Raw genomic sequence first — 24,828 nt, 5'->3', positions numbered from 1 at the left:
CCTGAAAAAAAAAATATATATATTTTTCTGTGTTTGTGACTTGTGTGTGCTATAGCCGCATGTGCATCAACAAGGCAGCGCCAAGCGTGCACCTTTGTCATAAGTAAAGTGTCGTCTGGCTCGTCTGTTGAAGGGTGGTGTAACCCCCAAAGTGCGCTCCAAAAAAAAAAAAGAATCTTTTTCTGTATTTGTGACTTGTGTGCGCCGTGCATCAACAAAGTAGCACCAAGCGTGCGCCCGTGTCATGAGTAAAGGGCCGGCTGGCTCGTCTGTTGAAGAGTGGTGTAACCCCCAAAGTGCCTGAAAAAAATAAAAAAATCTTTTACTTTGTTTGTGACATGTGTGTGCTGTAGCTGCATGTGCATCAAAAAAGTAACGCCAAGCATACACCTGTGTCATAAGTAAAGGGCCGGCTGGCTCATCTTTTGAAGGGTGGTGTAACCCCCAAAGTGCCTGAAAAAAAATAAAACATTTTTTTTCTGTGTTTGTGACTTGTGTGTGCTATAGCCGCACATGCATCAACAAAGTAGCGCAACTGTGCGCCTGTGTCCTAAGTAAAGGGCTGGCTGGCTCGTCTGTTGAAGGGTGGTGTAACCCCAAAGTGCTTGAAAAAAAGTAAAAAAATATTTTTCTGTGTTTGTGACTTGTGTGTGCTGTAGCCGCACGTGCATCAACAAAGTAGCACCAAGCGTGCGCCTGTGTCATAAGTAAAGAGCCTGCTGGCTCATCTGTTGAAGGGTGGTGTAACCCCAAAGTGCACATCAAAAAAATAAATATATATTTTTCTGTGATTGTGACTTGTGTGCGCTTTAGCCGCACGTGCATCAACAAAGTAGCACGAAGCGTGCGCCTGTGTCATGAGTAAAGGACCGGCTGGCTCATCTGTTGAAGAGTGGTGTAACCCCCAAAGTGCCTACATTTTTTTTTTTAAAATAATGTCTGTGTTTGTGACTTGCGTGTGCTATAGCTGCACGTGCATCAACAAAGTAGCACCAAGTGTGCACCTGTGTCATAAGTAAAGGGCCAGCTGGCTTGTCTGTTGAAGGGTGGTGTAAGCCCCAAAGTGCCTGAAAAAAAATATATATATATTTTCCTGTGATTGTGACTTGTGTGTGCTGTAGCTGCACGTGCATCTGTAAAGTAGCGCCAAGCGTGCACCTGTGTCATAAGTAAAAGGTCGGTTGGCTCATCTGTTGAAGGGTGGTGTAACCCCCAAAGTGCGCTACAAAAAAAAAAAAATATATTTTTCTGTGTTTGTGACTTGTGTGTGCTGTAGCCGCACATGCATCAACAAAAGTAGTGCCAAGCGTGCGTCTGTGTCATAAGTAAAGAGCCGGCTGGCTCGTCTGTTGAAGGGTGTTGTAACTAGAGATGAGCGGTTCGGATTCTGTGGAATCCGAACCGCTCTGAACATTGGGGATCCGAGTCCTGACTCGGATCCCCGTTCGGGGCCGAACGGCGGCCGCCTGATGTCGGATTCTCACTAGAGAATCCGACATCAGATCTCCTCGCGTGTAGGGCAGAGCGCAGTGATAGCGCTCTGCCCTACACAGACACAGACACACAGCCGCCAGCGGCAGCTGTGTGTTTGTTACAGCAGCCAATGAGAGTCACACAGACTCTCATTGGCTGCTGCACAGAGGGAGCCGGCTGGAGCTCACACATGAGCTCCGTCTTCCGGCTCCCTCCTCAGCATGTGACAGAGCGGACGGCGCGGGAGCGGGGATACAGGTAAGTTTTTATTTTTTATTTTTTTATTTGTGCAAGGGCCGGGGGCACTACTGGGGGGGGGTCTGCACTACTGGGGGGTCTGCTACTGGGAGGGCTATACTACTGGGGGGGCCATACTACAGAGGGGCCTGCTACTGGGGGGGGCTATACTACTGGGGGGGTCTGCACTACTGGGGGGGGTCTGCTACTGGGGGGGCTATACTACTGGGGGGGCCATACTACAGAGGGGCCTGCTACTGGGGGGGCTATACTACTGGGGGGGGTCTGCTACTGGGGGGGCCATACTACTGGGGGGGATCTGCACTACTGGGGGGGTCTGCTACTGGGGGGGGCTATACTACTGGGGGGGCATACTACAGAGGGGCCTGCTACTGGGGGGGCTATACTACTGGGGGGGGTCTGCACTACTGGGGGGGGTCTGCTACTGGGGGGGCTATACTACTGAGGGGGCCATACTACAGAGGGGCCTGCTACTGGGGGGGGCTATACTACTGGGGGGGGTCTGCTACTGGGGGGGGCCATACTACTGAGGGGCCTGCTACTGGGGGGGCCATACTACTGGGGGGGCTTACTACTACTGGGGGGGGGCTGCTACTGGGGCAGCCTACTACAGGGGGGGCCATACTACAGGGGGGGCCCATACTACAGGGGGGGCTACTACTGGGGCAGCCGACTACTGGGGGGGCCTGCTACTGGGGCAGCCTACTACTGGGGGGCCATACTACTGGGGGGGCATACTACTGGGGGTGCATACTACTGGGTGGCATGCTAATGGGGGGCATACTACTGGGGGGGCCTGCTAATGGGGGGCATACTGCTGGGTGGCATGCTAATGGGGGGCATACTACTGGGGGGGCCTGCTAATGGGGGCATACTACTGGGGGGCATTCTACTGGGGGCACTGCATAGTGGACCCTACTACTAAGGGGACTGCATAGGGGGCACCACTGCTGGGGGACATTGTGTAAGGGACACCGCTACTGTGGGCATTGTGTAAAAGGGTCACTACTGTGGGCATTGTGTAAAAGGGGCACTACTGTGTGTCGTAACATAAATAAGAGACACTACTTTATGGTGTAATGTGAATCAGGCCCTATGTGCGGTGTAATGCTAATAAGATTGTGCACTGTGACTCCTAGGGCCGTAGCCCACTTTGTAAACAAGTACTGTGACTCTGCTGGCCGTACCCCACTGGGTGGGTGCACTACTTTTCATTTCTGCCACTGCTGTGTGGCAATGTGTCATAGATGTGCTTTATACTGTGGTGTCTGTGTCGTTGTGCTGCTGCTTTGTCGCTTAGTAACCAGTCAGCTCACTGCAACCTTTGGCCAATAATGTTGAAAACAATATTATAAGCTGTGATATGGTCTAAATTGACTGGAAATTAATGTTATTGAGGTTAATAATACTCTAGGAAGAAAAAAAAGATCAATTTATGTGATTTTAGCTTTTTTTGTAAATTTTTGTAAAAAAATCCAAATCCAAATCCAAATCCAAAGCCAGTCACCGCAGTTTGGCAAATCCAAATCCAAATCCAAAGCCGGACGACGAATTAGAACCAAATCCAAATCCAAATCCGGCAAAAATGGTCCGGCGCACATCCCTAGTTGTAACCCCCAAAGAGCACTGCAAAAAAAAATAAAAAAGTATTTTTCTGTGTTTGTGACTTGTGTGCTGTAGCCGCACGTGCATCAACAAAGTAGCACCAAACGTGCACCTGTGGCATAAATAAAGAGCCAGCTGGCTCGTCTGTTGCCTGAAAAAAAATAATTTTTTTTTTTCGTGTTTGTGACTTGTGTGTGTTATAGCCGCACGTGCATCAACAAAGTAGCACCAAGCGTGCGCCTGTGTCATAAGTAAAGGGCTGGCTGGCTGGCTCGTCTGTTGAGGGGTGGTGTAACCCCGAAAGTGCGCTCCAAAAGAAAAAAAAATAGTTTTCTGTGTTTGTGACTTGTGTGTGCTAAAGCTGCACGTGCATCAACAAAGTAGCACCAAGCGTGCACCTGTGTCATAAGTAAAGGGCCGGCTGGCTCATCTGTTGAAGAGTGGTGTAACCCCCAAAGTGCCTGAAAAAAAAAAAAATATATATTTTTCTGTGATTGTGACTTGTGTGTGCTGTAGCCGCACGTGCATCTGCAAAGTAGCGCCAAGCGTGCGCCTGTGTCATAAGTAAAAGGCCGGTTGGCTCATCTGTTGAAGGGTGGTGTAATCCCCAAAGTGCGTTCCAAAAAAAAAATATATATATTTTTCTGTGTCTGTGACTTGTGTGTGCTGTAGCTGCACGTGCATCAACAAAGTAGCGCCAAGCGTGCGTCTGTGTCATAAGTAAAGAGCCAGCTGGCTCGTCTGTTGAAGGGCGTTGTAACCCCCAAAGAGCACTACAAAAAAAATAAAAAAGCATTTTTCTGTTTGTGACTTGTGTGCTGTAGCCGCACGTGCATCAACAAAGTAGCACCAAGCGTGCGTGTGTGGCATAAATTAAGGGCCAGCTGGCTCGTCTGTTGTCTGAAAAAAATAAACATTTTTATTTCGTGTTTGTGACTTGTGTTTGCTATAGCCGCACGTGCATCTACAAAGTAGCACCAAGCGTGCGCCTGTGTCATAAGTAAAGTGCCGGCTGGCTTGTCTGTTGAAGGGTGGTGTAACCCCCAAAGTGCCTGAAAAAAAATTAAAAAATCTTTTTCTGTGTTTGTGACTTGTGTGTGCTGTAGCCGCACGTGCATCAACAAAATAGCGCCAAGCGTGCGCCTGTGTCATAAGTAAAGGGCCGGCTGCCTCATCTGTTGAAGGGTGGTGTAACCCCCAAAGTGCCTGAAAAAAATAAAACATTTTTTTCTGTGTTTGTGACTTGTGTGTGCTATAGCCGCACATGCATCAACAAAGTAGCGCCAAGCGTGCGTCTGTGTCATAAGTAAAGGGCCAGCTGGCTCATCTGTTGAAGAGTGGTGTAACCCCCAAAGTGCGCTTCAAAAAAAATATATATTTTTTCTCTGTGTTTGTGACTTGTGTGTGCTGTAGCCGCACGTGCATCAACAAAGTAGCACCAAGCATGCACCTCTGTCATTAGTAAAGGCCCAGCTGGATCGTCTGTTGAAGGGTGGTGTAACCCCCAAGGTGCGCTCCAAAAAAAAAAATCTTTTTATGTGTTTGTGACTTGTGTGCGCTGTAGCCGCACGTGCATCAGTAAAGTGGCGGCAAGCGCATGCCTGTGTCATAAGTAAAAAGCTGGCTGGCTCGTCTGTTGAAGGGAGGTGTAACCCCCAAAGTGCACTCCAAAAAAAATTTTCTGTTTCTGTGCACCTTAGCCGCACGTGCATCAATATCACATAAATGGAAGACAGAAATTTGTCCGATAAAAAGAAAATAGGGAAAAGTCAAGAACCACTTCCTCCTAGTGCTGAAGCTGCTGCCACTAGTCATGACATAGACGATGAAATGCCATCAACGTTGTCTGCCAAGGCCGATTCCCAATATCATAGTAGAGGGCATATAAAATCCCAAATGGCAAAGTTCAGGAAAATGACCTTAAAAAATAAATTTAAATCATCTGAGGAGAAACGTAAACTTGCCAATATGCCATTTACGACACAGAGTGGCAAGGAACGGCTAAGGTCCTTCCCTATGTTCATGACTAGTGGTTCAGCTTCACATGACGATGGAAGCCCTCCTCCCGCTACAAAAATCAAACGAGTTAAGCTGGCAAAAGCACAGCAAAGAACTGTGCTTTCTAATTCTAAGAAGATGTCACAAATCCCTATGAAGAGTCCAAGTGTGGCGATGGTTGCGATGCCTGACCTTCACAGCACTGCACAGGAAGAGGTGGCTCCTTCCACCATTTGCACGCCCTCTGCAAGTGATGGAAGGAGCACCCACAGTCCACTTGGTGATATTCAAATTGAAGATGTCGCTGTTGAAGTACAACAGGATGAGTATATTGGTGTAACTGGCGCTGAGGAGAAAGTTGACAAGGAGGATTCTGATGGTCAGGTGGTTTGTTTAAATCAGGCACCAGGGCAGACAGTTGTTGTCCGTGGGATGAAAATGCCCATCACGGTCATGCCTGGGCAGAAGACCAAACATTCCACCTCTTTGGTCTGGAAATATTTCTATCCAAATCTGGACAACAACTGTCTTGCCATATGTACCATATGTAAAGGTGGAATAACAAGGGGTAGGGAAGTTAACCACCTAGGAACATCCTCCATTATACGTCATCTGCAGCAAGTTCAAAAAAAGTTACTGTCAAGTTCAGAAACTGTGACTAAGACCGTAAGCAGTCCAGGGACACCTAAATCACTTTGTACTGTTGTATCCAAGTGTCTGCAAACCACACCATCAACTCCCTCCTCGTCAATTTCCTCCTCAGTCAGGATCAGAAGTAGTCCTGCAGGCCATGTCACTGGCATGACTGACTCTCCTATCCGGGATTCCTCGGGGGGATCCTGCATTGCTATGCCTACTGCTGATGCTGCAGCTGTTGCTTCTGGGAGTCATTCATCATCCCAGAGAGGAAGTAGGAACACCACTATTTCTTTTATTAAGCAATTGACCCTCCAACAGTTCTTAACGAGGAGGATGAAGTACGACAGCAGTCATCCTGTTGCAAAGCGGATAACTGAGGCCTTGACAGCTATGTTGGTGTTAGATGTGCATCTGGTATCCGCCATTAGTGCAGTGGGATTTAGACAATTGATGGAGGTAGTGTGTCCCCGGTACCAAATCCCATCTATATTCCACATCACTAGGCAGGCGATACCGAGAATGTATAGAGATGTCACAAAAAGTGTCCTCAGTGTCCAAAAAAATGCGGTTGTACCCAATGTCCACGGACATGTGGACAAGTGGAACAGGGCAGACTAAGGACTATATGACTGTGACAGCCCACTGGGTAGATGTATCGCCTTAAGCAGCAAGAACAGCAGCGTCACCAGTAGCAGCATCTCAGAAACGTCAGCTCGTTCCAAGGCAGGCTACACTGTGTATCACCGGTTTCAGTAAGAGGCACACCGTCGACAACCTCTTAGAGTAACTGAGGGAAATCATCGCCCAATGGCTTACCCCACTTAGACTCTCTTGGGGAATTGTGATATCTGACAATGCCACCAATTTTGTGCGGGCATTACAACTGGGCAATTTCCAGCACGTCCCATGTTTTGCTCACACAATAAATTTGGTGGTGCAGAATTTTCTGAAAAACGATAGGGGCGTGCAGGAAACGCTTTGGGTGGCCAGAAAAATTTCTGCCCACTTTCGGCATTCAGCAACTGCGTGCCGAAGACTGGAGTGCCAGCAAACACTCTTGAACCTGTCCTGCCATCACCTGAGGCAAGAGATTGTGATGCGGTGGAACTGAGGGCCTGATTCAGAGCCGGACGCTATTTGCGGACGGTCGTTCCAAAAAAGGGGCCGGCTATTTAAATTGAGCGCTCGCTCTTTGTGGTTTGTTGACGCCTCTATGTCTGAGCGAGCGAATGAAAAATGCACTCGCTATTTTGTAAAGACGCCCCTTTGCCGTTCGCATCACACGTCATCTCCGGTATTTATTAGATTAATCAGGTACATCGAAAGGCATATGAACTGCTCGCAGTGCTTGTGGTAGGTTTTTCTTACCGCTATCACTGCGAGCAGTTCAGGCTAAAAGACAACCAAGTGACGTGGTCGATGACGCTCCTTTACTAATTATGCACTCCCATTAAACGCCTTTTGACCGTTAGGCACGCCTGCGTTCGGATCTCCACTCCCCCGTTTTCAAGCACCTCCCCTGTTACCACCCACAAACGGTACATTCTGTCAATCAAATTAGCAGCCCCTCGCTGTTTTGCGAGCACACGATTTCAGACCGCAATGACTGGTTTGCGCATGCGCATTACGACACATACGCATGCGCAGTTGTGCGAACATCGCTCAGAGCGAACGAGCGGGCGCTTACAAGAGGCTCTGAATCAGGCCCTCACCCCTCTATATGCTTCAGAGGATGGAGGAGCAGAAAAAGGCCATTCAAGCCTATACATCCACCTATGACATAGGCAAAGGAGGGGGTATGCAACTGACATTCCCCTCATCACGATTTTGCAGAAGCAGCTGGAGAAAGTGAAGAAGGAGCTAAGATGGAGCGATTCCGCTCAGTATTTGGGACTTGTGGATGAAGCCCTTCATTCACTTTGCCAGGATTTGAGGGTGGTCAATCTGTTGAAATCAGACCCCTACATTTTGTCCACCATGCTCGATCCTAGGTTTAAAGCCTACATGGTGTCTCTCTTTCCGGCCGACACAAGCCTGCAGAGGTGCAAAGACCTGCTGGTGAAAACAACTTAGGTATCCTAAGCAACCCACTGGCGGTGATGCAGGGCAGACAGGACCAAGTTTGGACATCTGGTCTGGACTGAAGGACCTGGCAACAATTTCTGACATGTCTACTTTCACTGCATATGATACTGTCACCATTGACAGAATGGTGGAAGATTGCATCGGTGACAGCATCCAAGTAGGCATGTCAGACAGTCCGTACCTTTACTGGCAGGAAAAAGAGGCAATTTGGAGGCCCCTATACAAACTGGCTCTATTTTACCTAAGTTGCCCCCCCCCCTCCAGTGTGTACTCCGAAAGAGTGTTTAGTGCAGCCGGAAACCTTGTCAGCGAAAGGCGTAGGAGGTTGCTTCCTCGAAATGTGGAGATGATGTTCATCAAAATGAATTATCAATTCTTCCAGGGAGACCAGCCTCCAGAAAGTACAGAGGGACCTGTGGTGGTGGATTCCAGCGGGGACGAATTAATACTCTGTGAGGATGAGGATGTAGACAACACTGAAGAGGGTGAGGAATCGGTGGATGAGGACGACATCTTGCCTCCGTAGAGCCAGTTTGTGCAGGGACAGATTAATTGCCAGCTTGTTTTGTGGGGGCCCAAACGAACCAATCTTTTCAGCCACAGTCGTGTGGCAGTCCCTGGTGCTGAAATGAATGGTTTATTAAAGTGTGCATGTCCTGTTTATACAACATAAGGGTGGGTGGAAGGGCCCAAGGACAATTCCATCTTGCACCTCTTTTTATTCTTTGCATTACCTACTGTTTGGGGCCTAGTTTTTCAAATTGCCATCCTGTCTGCCACTGCAGTGTCACTACTAGATGGGCCACGCATAGTCATCCAGCTACCTCGGTGCAAACTTTTGGCCTAAAAACAATATTGTGAGGTGTGAGGTGTTCATAAAAGACTGGAAATGAGTGGAAATTAATGTTATTGAGGTTAATAATAGCATAGGAACAGAAACACCCACAAATTCTGTGATTTTAGCTGTTTTTATGCTTTTTTCCAAAAAAATACAGATCCAAAACACAAAACCAAGAACACAAAACACGGAAGGGTTGTTTTGGCAATACTAGAAATGTGCGCCGATCCCCGTGTTTTGGTTTTGGATCTCCCCTGGTTTTGGATCTGGATTGGTTTTGCCAAAACATCACCTCCATGTTTTGTTTTCGTGTTTTGGTTTTGGATCTGGATTTTTTCTTAAAAAATAAAAAAAACTGCTAAAATCACATAAAATGGGCCTTTTTTTGTTCCTACAGTATCAATAACATTTATTTCCACTCGTTTCCAGTCTATTTTGACCACCTCACAGCTCACAATATTGATTTTTATATTAGTTAAAGGGCCAAAAGGTTGCATCCAGCTTGTTGTCTCAAAACTGATTGATATAATTATTAATAGAGTTGAGGACTGTGCAAAGATGATGGTTGGGATACCCTTGAGGATTGAAGAATTGATAGTTGATACTAGTTGGTGCAGCCCCTGGCTGTAAAATTGATAATAAATAAATTAAAAAACTATTCATTGGTGCAGCCCCGGGCTGAATAATTAATAATAAAAAGAAATTCATTGGTGTAGTCCCTGGCAGTAAAATTGATAATAATTTAATTAAAAAAGTAAAAAACAATTTGTTTGGGTGCAGCCCCTGGCTAAATAAATAATTAATAATAATTTATTTAAAAAAGTAAAAAACAATTCATTGGGTGCAGCCCCTAGCTGAATAGTTAGTAATAATTTAATTAAAAAAGTAAAAAACTATTCATTGGGTGCAGCCCCTGGCTGAATAATTAATAATAAAAAGAAATTCATTGGTGCAGCCCCTGGCTGTAAAATTGATAATAAATTAATTTAAAAACAAATCATTGGTTCCTAAACCAACCATAACATTAATTTAAAATGTCAGGCAGCAATGCCCCAACCAGCACATAATGGAAAGGAAAAAGGTGCAAGATGGAATAGTCCTTGGGCCCTCCCACCCACCCTTATGTTGTATACGAAACAGGACATTCACAGATTAACAAACCAATAATTTCACCGACAAGGACTGCCAATTGCTCCGATCACTGACAAGGTTGCCAGCTGTACTGAAAACTCTTTCGGAGTACACGCTGGAAGGTGGGCAACTTAAGTAATGCAAAGCCAGTTTGTGTATGGGACTCCAAATTGCCTCTTTTTCCTGCCAGTACTGAAAGGTACTTTCTGACATGCCTATTAGGATGTTATCTCTGAAATAGTCCTCCACCATTCTGTGAATGGAGACCATATAACACATAGTCACGGTAGAAGACATGTCACTAGTAGGCAATTCTCTCAGGCCCGACCAGTTGCCATTATTTGGTGACTGATCTGCATGACCAGCAGGCATTCTGTAAGGAAAATTGAGTCTTTTCCTGGCAGCTGCAGAAACTGAAGGATGAGTTGATGGCATTTCACGTGTGGCTGCAACTGACAATTTTTTTACCAACATCTCTTTGCACTCTTTTAGATTTTTGTCTGTTGGAAAAAAACTCACAAGGTAGGACTTAAACCTAGGATACAGAATGGTCGCCAAAATATATTTTTCAGATTTCAATAGATTTATGACTCTTGCATCCTGGTGAAGTGAAATAAAGGGCTTGATCCACCAGTCCGACACACTTTGCGCAATCGCTCCATTTCACCTCCTCCTTCAGTTTCTCCAGCTGTTTTTGCAAAAGTCTGATGAGGGGAATTACCTGACTCAAGCTGGCAGTGTCTGAATCAATTTCACGTGTGGCAAGTTCAAAGGGTTTGAGAACCTTGCACAACATGGAAATTATTTTCCACTGCGCTTGAGTAAGGTGCATTCCCCTTCCACGACCTATGTCATAGTCCATTGTATTACTACCTCTTGCTTCAGCTGATGGCAGGGCAAATTTAACAGTACCTGCTGGTCATGCAATCTTCGACAAGCGGTTGCCGAATGTCTAAAATGTCCAGATATTTTGCGCGCCACGAAGAGCATCTCCTGCACGCTCCTGTCATTTTTTAAAAAGTGTTGCACCACCAAATTAAATGTGTGAGCAAAACATGGGGCATGTTGGAATTCGTCGACATGTAATGCTCTCACAATATTGCTGGCATTGTCCGAAATCACAAATCTCGAGGAGAGTACAAGTGGGGTAAGCCATTTAGCAATGATTTCCCTGAGTTTTTCTAAGAAGTTCTCAGTGGTATGCCTCTTAGTAAAACCAGTTATACAAAGAGTAGCCTGCCTCTGTATCAGCTGTCTTTTGGTAGCTGTTGCTGCTGCTGTTACTGTTGTAGGCAATACACCTACCCAGTGGGCTGTCACAGTCATGTAATCCTTAGTTTGCCCTGTCCCACTTGTCCACATATCAGTGGTGAAGTGGACAGTGGGTACAACGGCATTTCTGAGCACATTAATAAGGTTTTTTTTAATGTCCTTGTACAGACTTGGAATTGCTCTTCTAGAGAAGTGGAATCTAGAATGGATCTGGTAACGAGGACACAGGACCTCAATTAACTGTTGAAAACCCAGTGCATTAATGGTGGATACTGGATGCACATCTTATACCAGCATAGCTGTTATGGGGTCAGTAATCCGCTGTGCAACTGAGTGATTGCTGTCATACTTGTTTGCCCTTGCAAACGATTGTTTGACAGTTAATTGTTTTTTGGAGGATACACTACAAGCAGTCTTCCTCCTGGTCCCCTTCTGGGATGAAGATCCACTCACAGCAACAGCAGCAGCAACAGGCGTAGTCATCAAGGATCTTTCTGAGGAATAACGGATAGGAGAGGAGTCAATCTTTCTTCGAATAACAACATTGGATGCAGCAGGATTACTCCTGATGACAAATGAAGATGTTGATGATGCAGGTGTTGGTGTTGGAGATCGAAGGCGCTTGGATCCCACAGAGAGGGAGCAGGTAGGTGACACTGGACTTGTTACATTTTGAGTTTTGGAACTTGGCGACAAACACTTTGATATTTGATGAATGCGCTCCAAGTGACGTAACAAGGAGGAGGTTCCTAGGTGGTTTAGATCCCTCCCTCTACTCACTCTTGCTTGGCAATGGTCACATATGTCTGAACAACTGTTGCCCGGATCAGGGTGGAAATAATTTCACCCGTGAGAAGTGGATTTTTTTGTGTTTTGTCCCGGCATGACAACAATGTGCTTTGGCTTTTTCAATCCATGGGCAACAGCTGTTGCCTTAATTACACAAAGGACATCCTCAGCATCAACATCTTCATCACCGACACCGACATCTACATCATCAACATCCTTATCATCCTTAGCACCTTCAACTACCAAAATATTCTCCTCCTCCATGTGCAATTCCACAGAAGCATCCTCGACAACTGCGTCTGCAAGATGTTGACTGCCCTTCCCCACATTTACAGAGGGCACACAAATGTTGGAACTTGGAGGATCCTCCAGTACACTAGTACTTAGATCTGGCTCACATGTGGCAACCGTGGACACACTTGCACTCTCCTCAGGGATTTGTGATTTCAATTTCTCAGGGCACACAGTTGATTTTTCCGGAGCTGGCTTACTCATTTTAACAACTTCGAATGTTTTAATGGTACCACCATCACTACTACTACAAGCAGAAGGGCTTTCAGAATCAGCAGTATTCATAAAGAAAGGACAATGCCTTATCCTTTCCTTTTCACTTTGTGTAGTGAATGGCATAGTGCCAGTTTTTTGTTTATCTAAAGGAAAATTTCCTTTCAATTTTTTTTCTAAACTTCAGTAATAGTAGCTTTACCATATCGATGGCGTGACTTAAGCCCTGGGGCATGGGCCTTCATAGAGGACAAGGAAGTTGATGGCCTTGCACTGCTGGTGACAGATACAACATGTGGTTCTTGGCCTTGCTCTCCTGTCATGTGACAGCCCTCCATATTTTCTGTGGTCTTGAAGCAGTGTCACAAGCACCAATAGTGTAGCCAAGGTGCGGTTACAAAATTCACACACGTGCAGACGTGCTCACACAGAAAAAAATTTGAAAAAAAAAGACAATTGATTTTACATTTTTTTATGCTCAAGAACTTGGGCCCAGAGCAGTGATTGATCACAACTGGAGTGGGGCAGCACTAGGTTGCAACTTGTGTTGCTGGCTGGATACACGCACACACACAGACAGTTAAAGTTAAAAATAAATAAAGACAATTTATTTTTAGTTTTTTTTATGCTCCAGAATTTGGGCCCAGAGCAGCGAGTGATCATGACTGGAGTGACTGGAGTGGGGCAGCACTAGGTTGCAACTTGCATTGCTGGCTAGATCTTGTGCGGTTAAGCCTAACACAGACAGTTAAAGATAAAAAAAAAGACAATTTATTTTTATTTTTTTTTATGCTCCAGAACTTGGGCCCAGAGCAGCAATTGATCATGACTGGAGTCAGGCAGCACTAGGTTGCAACTTGCATTGCTGCCTAACACACACACATACACACAGAAAAATATTACACTAAAAGACCCTTTTTTTTTTTTTTACAATATATATATATTTTTGTGAGAGTCCAGAACTTGGGTCCAGATGGATGCAGCACCAGCCCAGATGTATTCTGCACCAGCCCAGTTGGACACAGCAGACAGCAGAGCACCAGCCCAGAATGGATCAGCACCCCAGGACACAGCAGACAGCAGAGCACCAGCCCAGAATGGATCAGCACTCAGCAGAACAGCCCGGAATGAATCAGCAGTGCACCAGCCCAGGACACAGGACACAGCACCACTCTCCCAGCCCTACACTATCCACCCTCCCTGTTCAGTCTCCACATCCCGAGTGAATGGCATCCGCCGCGTGGTCCCTATATACTACATTGATCAAAGAGACGTAAGCTCGCGAACTGCGAGATTTATGACTCTATGGTTTTGCCTCGGTTTTGAGATCCGAGTCAGGTCCAAGCAAAATTCGGATGGGCTCGGTTCTCTGAGAACCCGCTCATCTCTAGGCAAAACCAATCCAGATCCAAAACACGAAGAAAGATCCAGATCCAAAACCCAAACACAAAACACAAAAAGTGGCCGGTGCACACCCCTAATTCAAAGATATGATAAATTGCCAAAAACTAACATGTCATCATGCTGCACATTGTGGTGATTTCGTATGTTTTAAGTTTGCTGCAATATTTGTTAATCCTGTTGGAAATGATGTGTGTGCAGGTGATGATATTGCAGAGTTATGTAGGCATATACCAGCATATGACTGAAACTTTGAACAGCCCAATTAATTAACCAGTGGGGTTGGTTTATTGATAGATGTAGCAGATACACCTGTACTCGCTGTTATATGCACACTGGTGATGGAGCGGCGCTTAAACGAAGCATGGTTCTTCTACGCAGCTTACCATCCGGTAGTGGTTTAGTATGCTGGTACAGTGTTTATAGCAAGTAATAAACAGGTCTCTCATGTCATTCTCACAGTACACAAAAAAATGGCTGCAGTCACATGTGCAGTAGCACATCAGATTGGAGGTCAGATCTTCCTGCAGACTCTGGGCTCTAGTGCCCAGCTTTTATGCACAGTAAAGAGACAGTGCAGGAGTACCTTCTTTCTAACAAATCCAGGGCTCCTCAGCCAGGAGTTTCTGCAGTGTGCATATGCATGCTCACTGTGCCATACATGTGCAACCGTAGGATATCTGATGATGTGAAATTGTAGCCTATAGGTTACAATGGCAAACACCATCTGAAGATGATGTTAGCTATCAGATGATAAGGCTCTGAAGAACTTGTTTGTCAGAGCTTGATAAATAGAGAAGATCACAGGCCACATGATTTTTAGGGGAAGGAACTTTAATAACAGACCCAATAACCACACACAAACATCTGGTGGAGTTGTGGCTTCTTGTGTCTCACGAAAAGCTATCATTTTGTTGTGTTAGTAAATTAGACAAAAAGTAATCTGCATGTGCTAAACCTTAATCAACATTATACTGTACGAGACCTGTAAGCTGAATTTTTTTGCTAAGATTGAAGAAAAACAGGATGGGATAGAAGGGTGCAAGAGAAAGAGAAATGGATGAGGAAAACGTAAAAAGAGAGGGAGAGAAATAAAAGTGAAATCAAATAGAGTGGAAAAAACAACACAGTAAAACATAATGAAGTGAAGTGGTAATACTCAAGTGTCCTTGATGAGATTCACCCACTAAAAAAGCCTAAGGGTTGGTACATATTAGAACAATGTGTTTCCCAGCCAACAGGGTGACCGATGGAATATCATTGAGGTAATCTGTACACTGAAATACATAACATTCAGTGGCTGCATCCAGAAGCATGGGGTTGTACATAATATCTTCTGATCTGCCATGCAGCACGATAGATCAGAAGATGTCGTATATGATCCACAGAAGCACAATCGGCCAAAAACACTGTGCGATCCGCAAAATATGTTGTTCCAGTATGCCTGGAAACGACATACAGTATTGTGCCAATATTGCTCTAGCATGTACCCAATCTAAAGCTAGGTTTACACTTGTCCAATCCTCAGGGGATCCAACTTTAGACCAGTCTGTTTATACAATTCTACTGCAGACCTGGTCATAGATTCTACATCCAATCTATGCGTGTAGACTTGTCCAATTTTGGAACAGACATCCATTCTGCATCTGAACTCTATGGAGGGCAAGTCCATTGGTTTATTTTTTTTGCCATGAACCCGTGGAAGCCTAAATGAACCGAAAAGGACCTGATCCAAGGATTTTGTGAGTATTAAATTGTAAAATGAGGGCTGTGTGGGGGGTGTTTTTTCAATAAAGTAATAAAACATTCAGTTTCTGTATCATGTGTTTATTTTAATATTTTCTTTACAGACAGACTACAAGTGCCAGCAGACCCTTAATGTCTGGGCATGCTGGCACTTGTGGTTCTACAAGTGCCATAATGCCGCGGCAGGCTTGCTGTGATTTGTAGGCCACCTGTAAAGAACAATATTATTAAATCTTTCATTACCATTACCACCACACCCACTGCCCAAGGGTGCAGGGAAGGGGTCTGTGCATTCTCCCTTGGTAGGGAGCAGTCCATACTTACCGGGGGATTCCAGCCCTGGACTGACCAGTTTGGGGCTGGGGCTGTGTGTCTCCTTGCTAAAGCATTATCTCCTCAGCAGATTCAGCCCAGTGCTGGTTATTGGAAAATAGGTGGAACCCCATGCCAGTTTTGACTCCTATTTTGGTCCAGGTTGGTTACTGATTTTTGTGGGGACCCCACTCTTTTTTTTCAATATTTTTAACACATAACATGCTTTCAGTCAGACCACAAAGAAGCTACTTTTGGGAGGAATCGGAAGAAGAAATGGACAAAGCAGTTGCAGCAGCATACACACTTCTATATTGGTTGACTGATTGGTGGTTGGGTATCCTGATTTTTAAGCAGGTTTAAAAACCTTTTGACCTGACCAGACAACCAAGATTGGATGAAAGCAGAGGTCAGGTGAGCACACACTCTTCCAATGTCGGACCAACTGGTAGGTTGGGGTTCAGATTGAATGTATATTGTTCAAGTGTGTGCCTATCTAAAGTCACTTCTCAAAAGCCTATATTGGTTCAACCAATAACATAGCACATATCAATCATCTACAATGACAAAATCCTCCTTTCCACAAGACTAGGAGCTGAAAGGTGATTAAGCCTAGCTTGTCCTTACTATCTATAAGATTTGATACATTTCTCCCTAAGGGAAATAAAAAAATAGTGCACTATTTTTCAAAAATCAGGCTTTGGTTACATGTATCAAACCAATCTAGTTAATTGTAATGGAGCATACACACGGTCATATTTGTCAGATTTGTCAGATGAACGATTGAACGATTTGAACGATTTTACCAAAGTTTTGAACGATTGAACGATTTTTGACTGCATTAAAATGAATGGAATCGTCCAAGTCTGACTGCAAACACATCAGATGTCAGATATAGTTATCTGACAAATGGGAACGCGCATCGTTCATCGTCCATCGTTCAGGCATGTCAGATATGTCAGATTTTCCTTCAGATATGAACGACTGAACAATTTTTAAATAGTTATCGTTCAGATCTGAAGGAAAAATCTGACCGTGTGTATGCACCATAAATAAGAATTGTTTATCCAGATGTACACTACTCCTCATTGTCTCCTCCACTACTAGGTATCTGTGATTGTAGTTTGAAATTCTGTAAGCAAAAGAGTGGTACCCGAAAAAAATCACTCTAGCAACAGCAAAAAATAAATTAAAGTATTCATAATGTGACTTTTTTTTTCCTACCACCATGTTTGTAAACTGAAATCCTGTGTCACTGTGGAACTTAACTGTACAATAGCATTTGTCTTAAAAGTTCACAATGAGTAATTTATCATATTATTTCATCACAGGTGAGACTGGGCTGCTAGTCGCAAAAATTACTCGTGCTAATGCTTTTACGGGATACGCAGGAGACAAGTCTCTGACTGAGAAGAAGAGACTTCGAGATGTATTTAAAAAGGGAGATTTGTATTTCAACAGTGGAGACTTGCTAATGATAGACAAAGAAGGCTTTATTTATTTCCAGGATCGTGTGGGCGACACATTTCGGTAAGATATCTGCTGCATTATTTTAGCATTGAAATGAACCTTCAGAAAAACTTTAATTCTCTCTCTTACGTAAAGTAGTCTGATATGGCTATATCTTGTTGTACTTTTCTGTCTTTTTGTTTTTAAGTTTGAAGTGCTAAATTTTGTGTAATAGGGGCAGTATAAGCTGTAGCACAATCATTACACAAATTCTGCAGTCTGATTGGGATAACCTGCTACAGTCTCATGGTGCATACACAAGGGTCGATTTTCAGGACGATATAAATGATATTGTTTATCGTTCCATCGTTTATATCGTCCTGTTTACGGGCCCCTTCAATGACCAAACGATGGTCGGTGTGCGGGCACGCATGCATCGCCCATGCATGCAGGCCAACCTGGTCGATATCGACCAAGTTAGCCTTTTTACTATAGGGACCCACGATCATTGATCGCAGGTTTGTTATAGTAGTGGGTGTTTGGGCATTTGCTAGATTCTGATATCGAACACCCAGCACATGCAGGACGATCAGCTAACGATCGTTATCGTTATGTGATAGTCTTTAAAGTCTGACTTTGTGTACCCTCCATAAGCACTGAGAGCTCACAGAATTGCTGTAACATAGTATCTCTTTTGCATATAAATAGCCCCTCTAGTGAACTGCGCAAATGTCAAAGTACATACACAAATATATACTGTTAATAATATGTTGGATTGCTAAAGAAAGGCTTCCTTAATAAAAATTATATAAATGTATTCACAATTTTCTGATAAATACATATAGCAGTTAAAATGCTTATTCAAAATGCTGTATTAATACAATTCGTGATTAGCTTGGCATCTAACCACTGTAATAGATGTAATAGTTACAAGATTGATACTTGCTTGCTCACCAGCTGGTTGTAGCAATTTGATTAGTATACAATGTCTCGTTCCATGATAGTCTTTCAATACTGCTTTGGTGGTTAGAATAGTATGCTCACCGGCTTGGGTTTTCCATATGTCACAGAGTTCCCAAAGGCAATCTGTTTTCCCGGAGTACCAGCAAGTGTGCTTAATTTCCTTATATGCCGCTATGTGAAAGGCCTGCAGTGTCTCTCACCTGTCTGTATATATTCGGCAATGCGGGGGATGTAGCACACTGTATCAATTAAGTGTCCAGTACTTACAGTGCTCGTTTCCCTTCCGTCTTAGCTCACCGCGAGTAGAATAGTTGCACCGGTATGTGTCAGCTTGGTGTCTCCGACCCTTGCTCTGGCTGCTGTGCGTCTGGCTTACCTCCTCACCTCTGAGCACTGAGGGAGGTGTGTCCAGCGTGCTGCGCTTGCTGGATTGCACAGTAGTAGGTCTCGCTGTGTGCCTCACACTGTAAGCCTTGCACTGGAAGTAACTCCCGATGAAAATCAGTGAAGCACAGGTTAGGGAAGGTCCGTCTTGGGATACAGCAAGGAATAAGAAATATTGGATGGTATCCTTGATCGACGCATTTCGCTCTTGTCCAAGAGCTTTGTCAAGATAGAGGATACCTCTTCCTGGTCTCCTTTTAAAGCCCAACCATTATTGTTTAATTGAATTGATTAATTAATTAATATGTCACAGTTGTTCACCACTATTTCTCTTACAGAAGCCTTTCAAATGAATACAATGTAGCATTTTAAAATCATTCTAAATGATCCTATATAAATACAAAAAACTAACCGTACTTATATATACACACACGGCATTTTAAGTACTCACAATCATTATGCATTCTTAATATATTATTATTATAATTTAGATAATGATACAATCATAAATAAAGAATATATAAATGCAATATATACATATATATATATATATATATATATACAGTCAGGTCCATAAATATTGGGACATTGACAGAATTTTCAGATTTTGGCCTCTATTCACCACCACAATGGTTTTGAAATGAAACAAACAAGATGTGCTTTAACTGCAGACTTGCAGATTTAATTTGAGGGCAATTACATCCAAATCAGGTGAACGGTGTAGGAATTACAACGGTTTCAATATGTGCCTCCCACCTTTTAAGGGGCCAAAAGTAATGAGACTATCAACTCAAAAGCTATTTCATGGACAGTTGTGGGCTATTCCCTCGTTATTTCATTATCAATTAAGTAGGTAAAAGGTCTGGAGTTGATTCTAGGTGTGACATTTGCATTTGGAATCAGTTGCTGTCAACTCTCAATATGAGATCCAAAGAGCTGTCACTATCAGTGAAGCAAGCCATCATTAGGCTGAAAAATCAAAACAAACCCATCAGAGAGATAGCAAAAACATTAGGTGTGGCCAAATCAACTGTTTGGAACATTCTTAAAAAGAAAGAACGCACCAGAGAGCTCAGCAACACCAAAGGACCCGGAAGACCACGGAAAACTACTGTGGTGGATAACAGAAGAATTATTTCCCTGGTGAAGAAAAATCCCTTCACAACAGTTGGCCAAATCAAGAACACTCTCCAGGAGGTAGGTGTATATGTGTCAAAGTCAACAATCAAGAGAAGACTTCACAAGAGTGAATATAGAGGGTTCACAAGATGTAAACCATTGGTGAGCCACAAAAACAGGAAGACCAGATTAGAGTTTGCCAAACAACATCTAAAAAAGCCATTACAGTTCTGGAACAACATCCTATGGACAGATGAGACAAAGATCAACTTGTACCAGAGTGATGGGAAGAGAAGAGTATGGAGAAGGAAAGGAACTGCTCATGATCCAAAACATACCACCTCATCAGTGAAGCATGATGGTGGTAGTGTCATGGCGTGATGTGACTTCTGACAAAAGCAGCAGAATGAATTCTGAAGTGTTTCGGGCAATGTTATATGCTCATATTCAGTCAAATGCTTCAGAACTCATTGGACGGCGCTTCACAGTGCAGATGGACAATGACCCGAAGCATACTGCAAAAGCAACCAAAAAGTTTTTTAAGGCTAAAAAGTGGAATGTTATGCAATGGCCAAGTCAATCCCCTGACCTGAATCCGATTGAGCATGCATTTCACTTGATGAAGACAAAAGTGAAGGGAAAATGCCCCAAGAACAAGCAGGAACTGAAGACATTTGCAGTAGAGGCCTGGCAGAGCATCACTAGGGATGAAACCCAGCGTCTGGTGATGTCTATGCATTCCAGACTTCAGGCTGAAATTGCCTGCAAAGGATTTGTAACAAAGTATTAAAAAGTGAAAGTTTAAATTTAGGATTGTTTAGTTTGTCCCATTACTTTTAGCCCCTTAAAAAGTGGGAGGCACATATAGAAACCGTTGTAATTCCTACACCGTTCATCTGATTTGGATGTAATTGCCCTCAAATTAAATCTGAAAGTCTGCAGTTAAATCACATCTTGTTTGCTTCATTTCAAAGCCATTGTGGTAGTGAATAGAGGCCAAAATATGAAAATTCTGTCAATGTCCCAATATTTATGGACCTCACTGTATATAATATATAATATATATGTGCATGTATGAGAAAACATTTTTAAAATAATAATAATAAATAAAATAAAATAAAATTAACCATAAAATTAAATAATAAGAATAATAAGAATAAATTAAAAAAATATAATAATAGATAACTATTAACCAATTTACAACAAACATTGGATAATATGTATAATGTATTTTACATATACAACATTTAAATTGGATAGATAGATATGTGTATACGTATATAGATATACACACATATACACACATACATCTAAATTCATATACACCTCAGAAATGTATCAAATAAATTATTTTATTTTATGTCTTGATTTTATTTGTATTTTAATATATCTGACAAACCCACATAATACCTACATTTTATCTATTCCCTAGTGGTAAAGATCTTCTAATTACCACTTTTTATAAAAACTTAATAGTTGATATTCCCTTCATTCAATTTAGTCCATTCTATATTTAGTATTACATAGAGAGATTCACAAATCCCATACATAGCCTATTCACACAAAATTGAGTATACATGTGTTCTAAGGTCCTAGGTTAGATAATACCTATTTGTATATTCAAAACCCACATATATTTTGGTTTCTTCACTATGGTGAAGTAAATCTACTGGCCCACACACCGTATTCCTAAGGTCCCCGACCAATGAAGGGATATAGCAGTTGGGATTCAGGAAGGGTTTATTCTAGTCTAAGTAATAACATAGAGAGGAAAACAGAAAAAAGGGAAAAGAAGAAGGGGGAGAAGTTGGGAAGGAAAGAGTGAGGGAGTATCAACCAATTGGGAAATCTAAATTGTGTTGTATTGAGACTTTGATTACAAGAGAGATTTAAAATGGTTTCACAAAATTAGCCACTCTCACTATGTTGTTTTCATCAATGAAGAAGGAGACATCCAAAAAATCAATGTGTTCAGAACTAAAAGTGTAAGTCAATTTTAAATTCAATGTGTTTTTATTTAAAAATTTCACAAACTCAAGTGCTAAGTCAGGGCCCCCATTCCAAATAATAAACAAATCAGCAATAAAACGTCCATAAAGGACCAGGTTATCTCCCTATGGGCCGCCCCAGATGTATTCATCTTTGAAACGGCCCATATAGAGATTAGCATAACTAGGTGCAAACCTGGTCCCTATGGCCATACCAAGTGTCTGTAAATAATAAGTGGATTCAAAAAGAAAATAATTGTGCATTAAAATAAATGATATAGCATTCAGTACAACATCACATCGTTTTCCTGATAGTTTATCATCTTGATTTAGATAAAAATGTTTTGCGTCCACACCTCCACAGTTTGGGATATTCAAATATAAGGCTTGGACATCCAGAGTGAGGAATCCCCACCCTGGAGTCCATTGCATCCCCAACATTTTTTGTAAAATGTGCGTGGTATCTCTAATGTGTGATTTCAAATTCATAACGTGATCCTGCAAATGAATGTCAACAAAATGTGATAAATTAGATGTAAGTGACCTTATACCCGAAATAATAGGTCTCCCAGAGGGTGCAGTAAGTGACTTGTGAATTTTGGGGAGGTGATAGAAAATAGGTATAACTGGGTGAGGTGAAAATAAAAATAAAGCCTCCTCTTTTGTGATGCCTCCTTCCTCTACCGCTTCATCCAACATTCTTTTAAGTTATGATTGATATATAGGGGTGGGATTGCCATCCAAAACAATATAGAACTCCTCATCATTTAATTGTCTGTGGGCCTCCTTGATATAATCTGCCCTGTTCTGGATGACTATCCCACCCCCGCTTGTCTGCAGACTTGATGACGACTGAATGGTCATCTTTTAAGTCCATCAAATTCTTTTGTTTAGGGTTTTGTTTTTTATCATTTGTATGACACAAGTTTTTTAAATCCTCTAGAGTTTTATTATAAAATATGGTAATGGCCGCACTCTTGTGTTCCAGCAGGAAAAATTGTGATTTATTTTTGAGTACATTATTTCTTTTCATTTCCCCTTGGTTATTTTGGATATCATAGATCGGTTTTCCACTTACTATATCACCTTCTGTCTCAGATTGCAAAGGGTTCTAAAATTGACAAACTTTCTAGGTCAACTCCATCTAACAGGATAGGAAACTGATTTTCAGTAAATTTTAAAGATTTGCTAGCGAAATATCGCTTTCTGCATAATGTTCTAATATATTTATTTAGGTCTAGGAAAAGTTCAAAAATATTAGGCCCTTTGTGAAGAACTTCCATTTCTTTCTCAGTCAGTTTCCTATCCGACAAGTTGAAAATGCCTATTTTAGTATCTTTCACATCTTTCTTTTCCTGTTTCTTTGTTTTCCCCTTTCCTCTTCTCCCTCTGGATCTCTCTGTCTTTTTGGAGTGTAAGGATTTAGGGGACCGAATGGATTGGTGTGGTAATGGTGTTGTAATCCCTCTTCTCTGGATAAAAAATCCTTTTTAGGCTGATTAGGGGATGTTCCAATCATGGATCTTGGACCCTTGTGAGTGGGTAGTTCTCTCTCTTAGTTAGTAGATCTTAATCTATTTCTTCGCATATAATTATAATTTGTCGGTGTATAAGTTTTTCTATTAATTTTATAATGTTCTGATGGTGGGGGTTTTGTGTTCCTATTTGGTCTCTGAGAATAATCCCTATATTTCTCATAATCATTGATATCTCGTGAAAATTTGTGATACTTCATGTTGAGTAGTTCTTTTTCATACTTGATTACTTTATCATTTGTTAAAAATTCTTTTTCTTTAAAGTCGACCTTATCGGTGAACTTCAAAAGTTCTTCTTTAGTTTTGTCTATTTCTTTGGTGATCTCTTTAACTTTACTATTCCTATATTCTATCAACAATCTCATAAGAGATATTGAACAAGAGTCTAGAGTGGAGTTTCACTTCTTAGTTAGTTCAGGATTATCCGTAATAGATACATTTTTAAAAATTCTCAGACCTCTAGGTATAATATCTTTTTCAATATAATGTTGTAGGGGTAGTATCTCTTTTGTAATCAAAATGTTACTTTCCTATTGATTCTGTATATTATTTGCCTTCAGTGTCCTATTATGTTCTTCCCTCTCTGCTCATTTACATAGAGTTCCCACTTCCCAGATATGTGGAGATGCGTCTATGTAAATGCCAGGTCTGATGTTTATCACGAGCATTGATGGTTTATGTTTGGGATAGCTGGGCCTGCTGGTTCTTCTGATCTTTACTATGTATGACAATCCACCTCACTTGGACCTTGCCTGATTGCTGTCTTCTCTGTTTCTACTATTCTTGAAGAGGTCTGCCTTTGACCTTGTCCTGGCTACTGATATGCTGCTTCACTTTTTTTGGTGCTTATTATTTTATGGCTATATAAAACAAGATAAAATAAAATAATAAATGCTGCATCTGTCATAAAAACATTTTCAAACACAAATTAACAATTAATTAATTTTGGACCTTTAATATAAATAACAAATAGTATACAGTAGCTTTCTTAGTAAAATGAAAAAATACATTGACCCCATTGCTGTAGAGAAGAGTGAGGCTCATCCTCCGCATATACAGCTAGACTGCAAAAGACAAGCCTCAGTTGTCCTCCACAGCGAGAGGCTGAATTACAAAAAAAATTACCTTTACCACACTGGTCCTAATGACTGGCGTGGACTCCTGGTAGATTACCATGCCAGATCGGGATGCACCTATGTACTATAAATGTCAGGCATGTTTGTCGTGAGCATTGATGGATTATGTCTGGGATAGCTGGGCCTGGGTCTGCTGATTCTTCAGATCTTTGCGATGTTTGACAATTCACCCGCTCGCAAGTGGGTCGATGGTCCCCTACTGC

General features: G+C 42.5%; 1 protein-coding gene across 1 annotated transcript in view; it reads left to right on the top strand.

The window, feature by feature from the left end:
* The window catches only part of LOC148540389 (long-chain fatty acid transport protein 2-like), a 114,399-nt gene that overhangs the window by 74,611 nt on the left and 14,960 nt on the right, over positions 1 to 24,828 (top strand). The window contains exon 7 of the mRNA XM_088443625.1: positions 17,383 to 17,581. Within this exon, the coding sequence (XP_088299751.1) occupies positions 17,383 to 17,581 (199 nt within the window). The remainder of the gene's footprint in view (positions 1 to 17,382; positions 17,582 to 24,828) is intronic.

Source organism: Taudactylus pleione, unplaced genomic scaffold (genome assembly GCF_031769625.1).
Source record: "Taudactylus pleione unplaced genomic scaffold, aTauple2 ptg000019l, whole genome shotgun sequence".
Taxonomy (NCBI): domain Eukaryota; kingdom Metazoa; phylum Chordata; class Amphibia; order Anura; family Myobatrachidae; genus Taudactylus; species Taudactylus pleione.
This window is presented reverse-complemented; position numbering and strand designations above follow the sequence as displayed.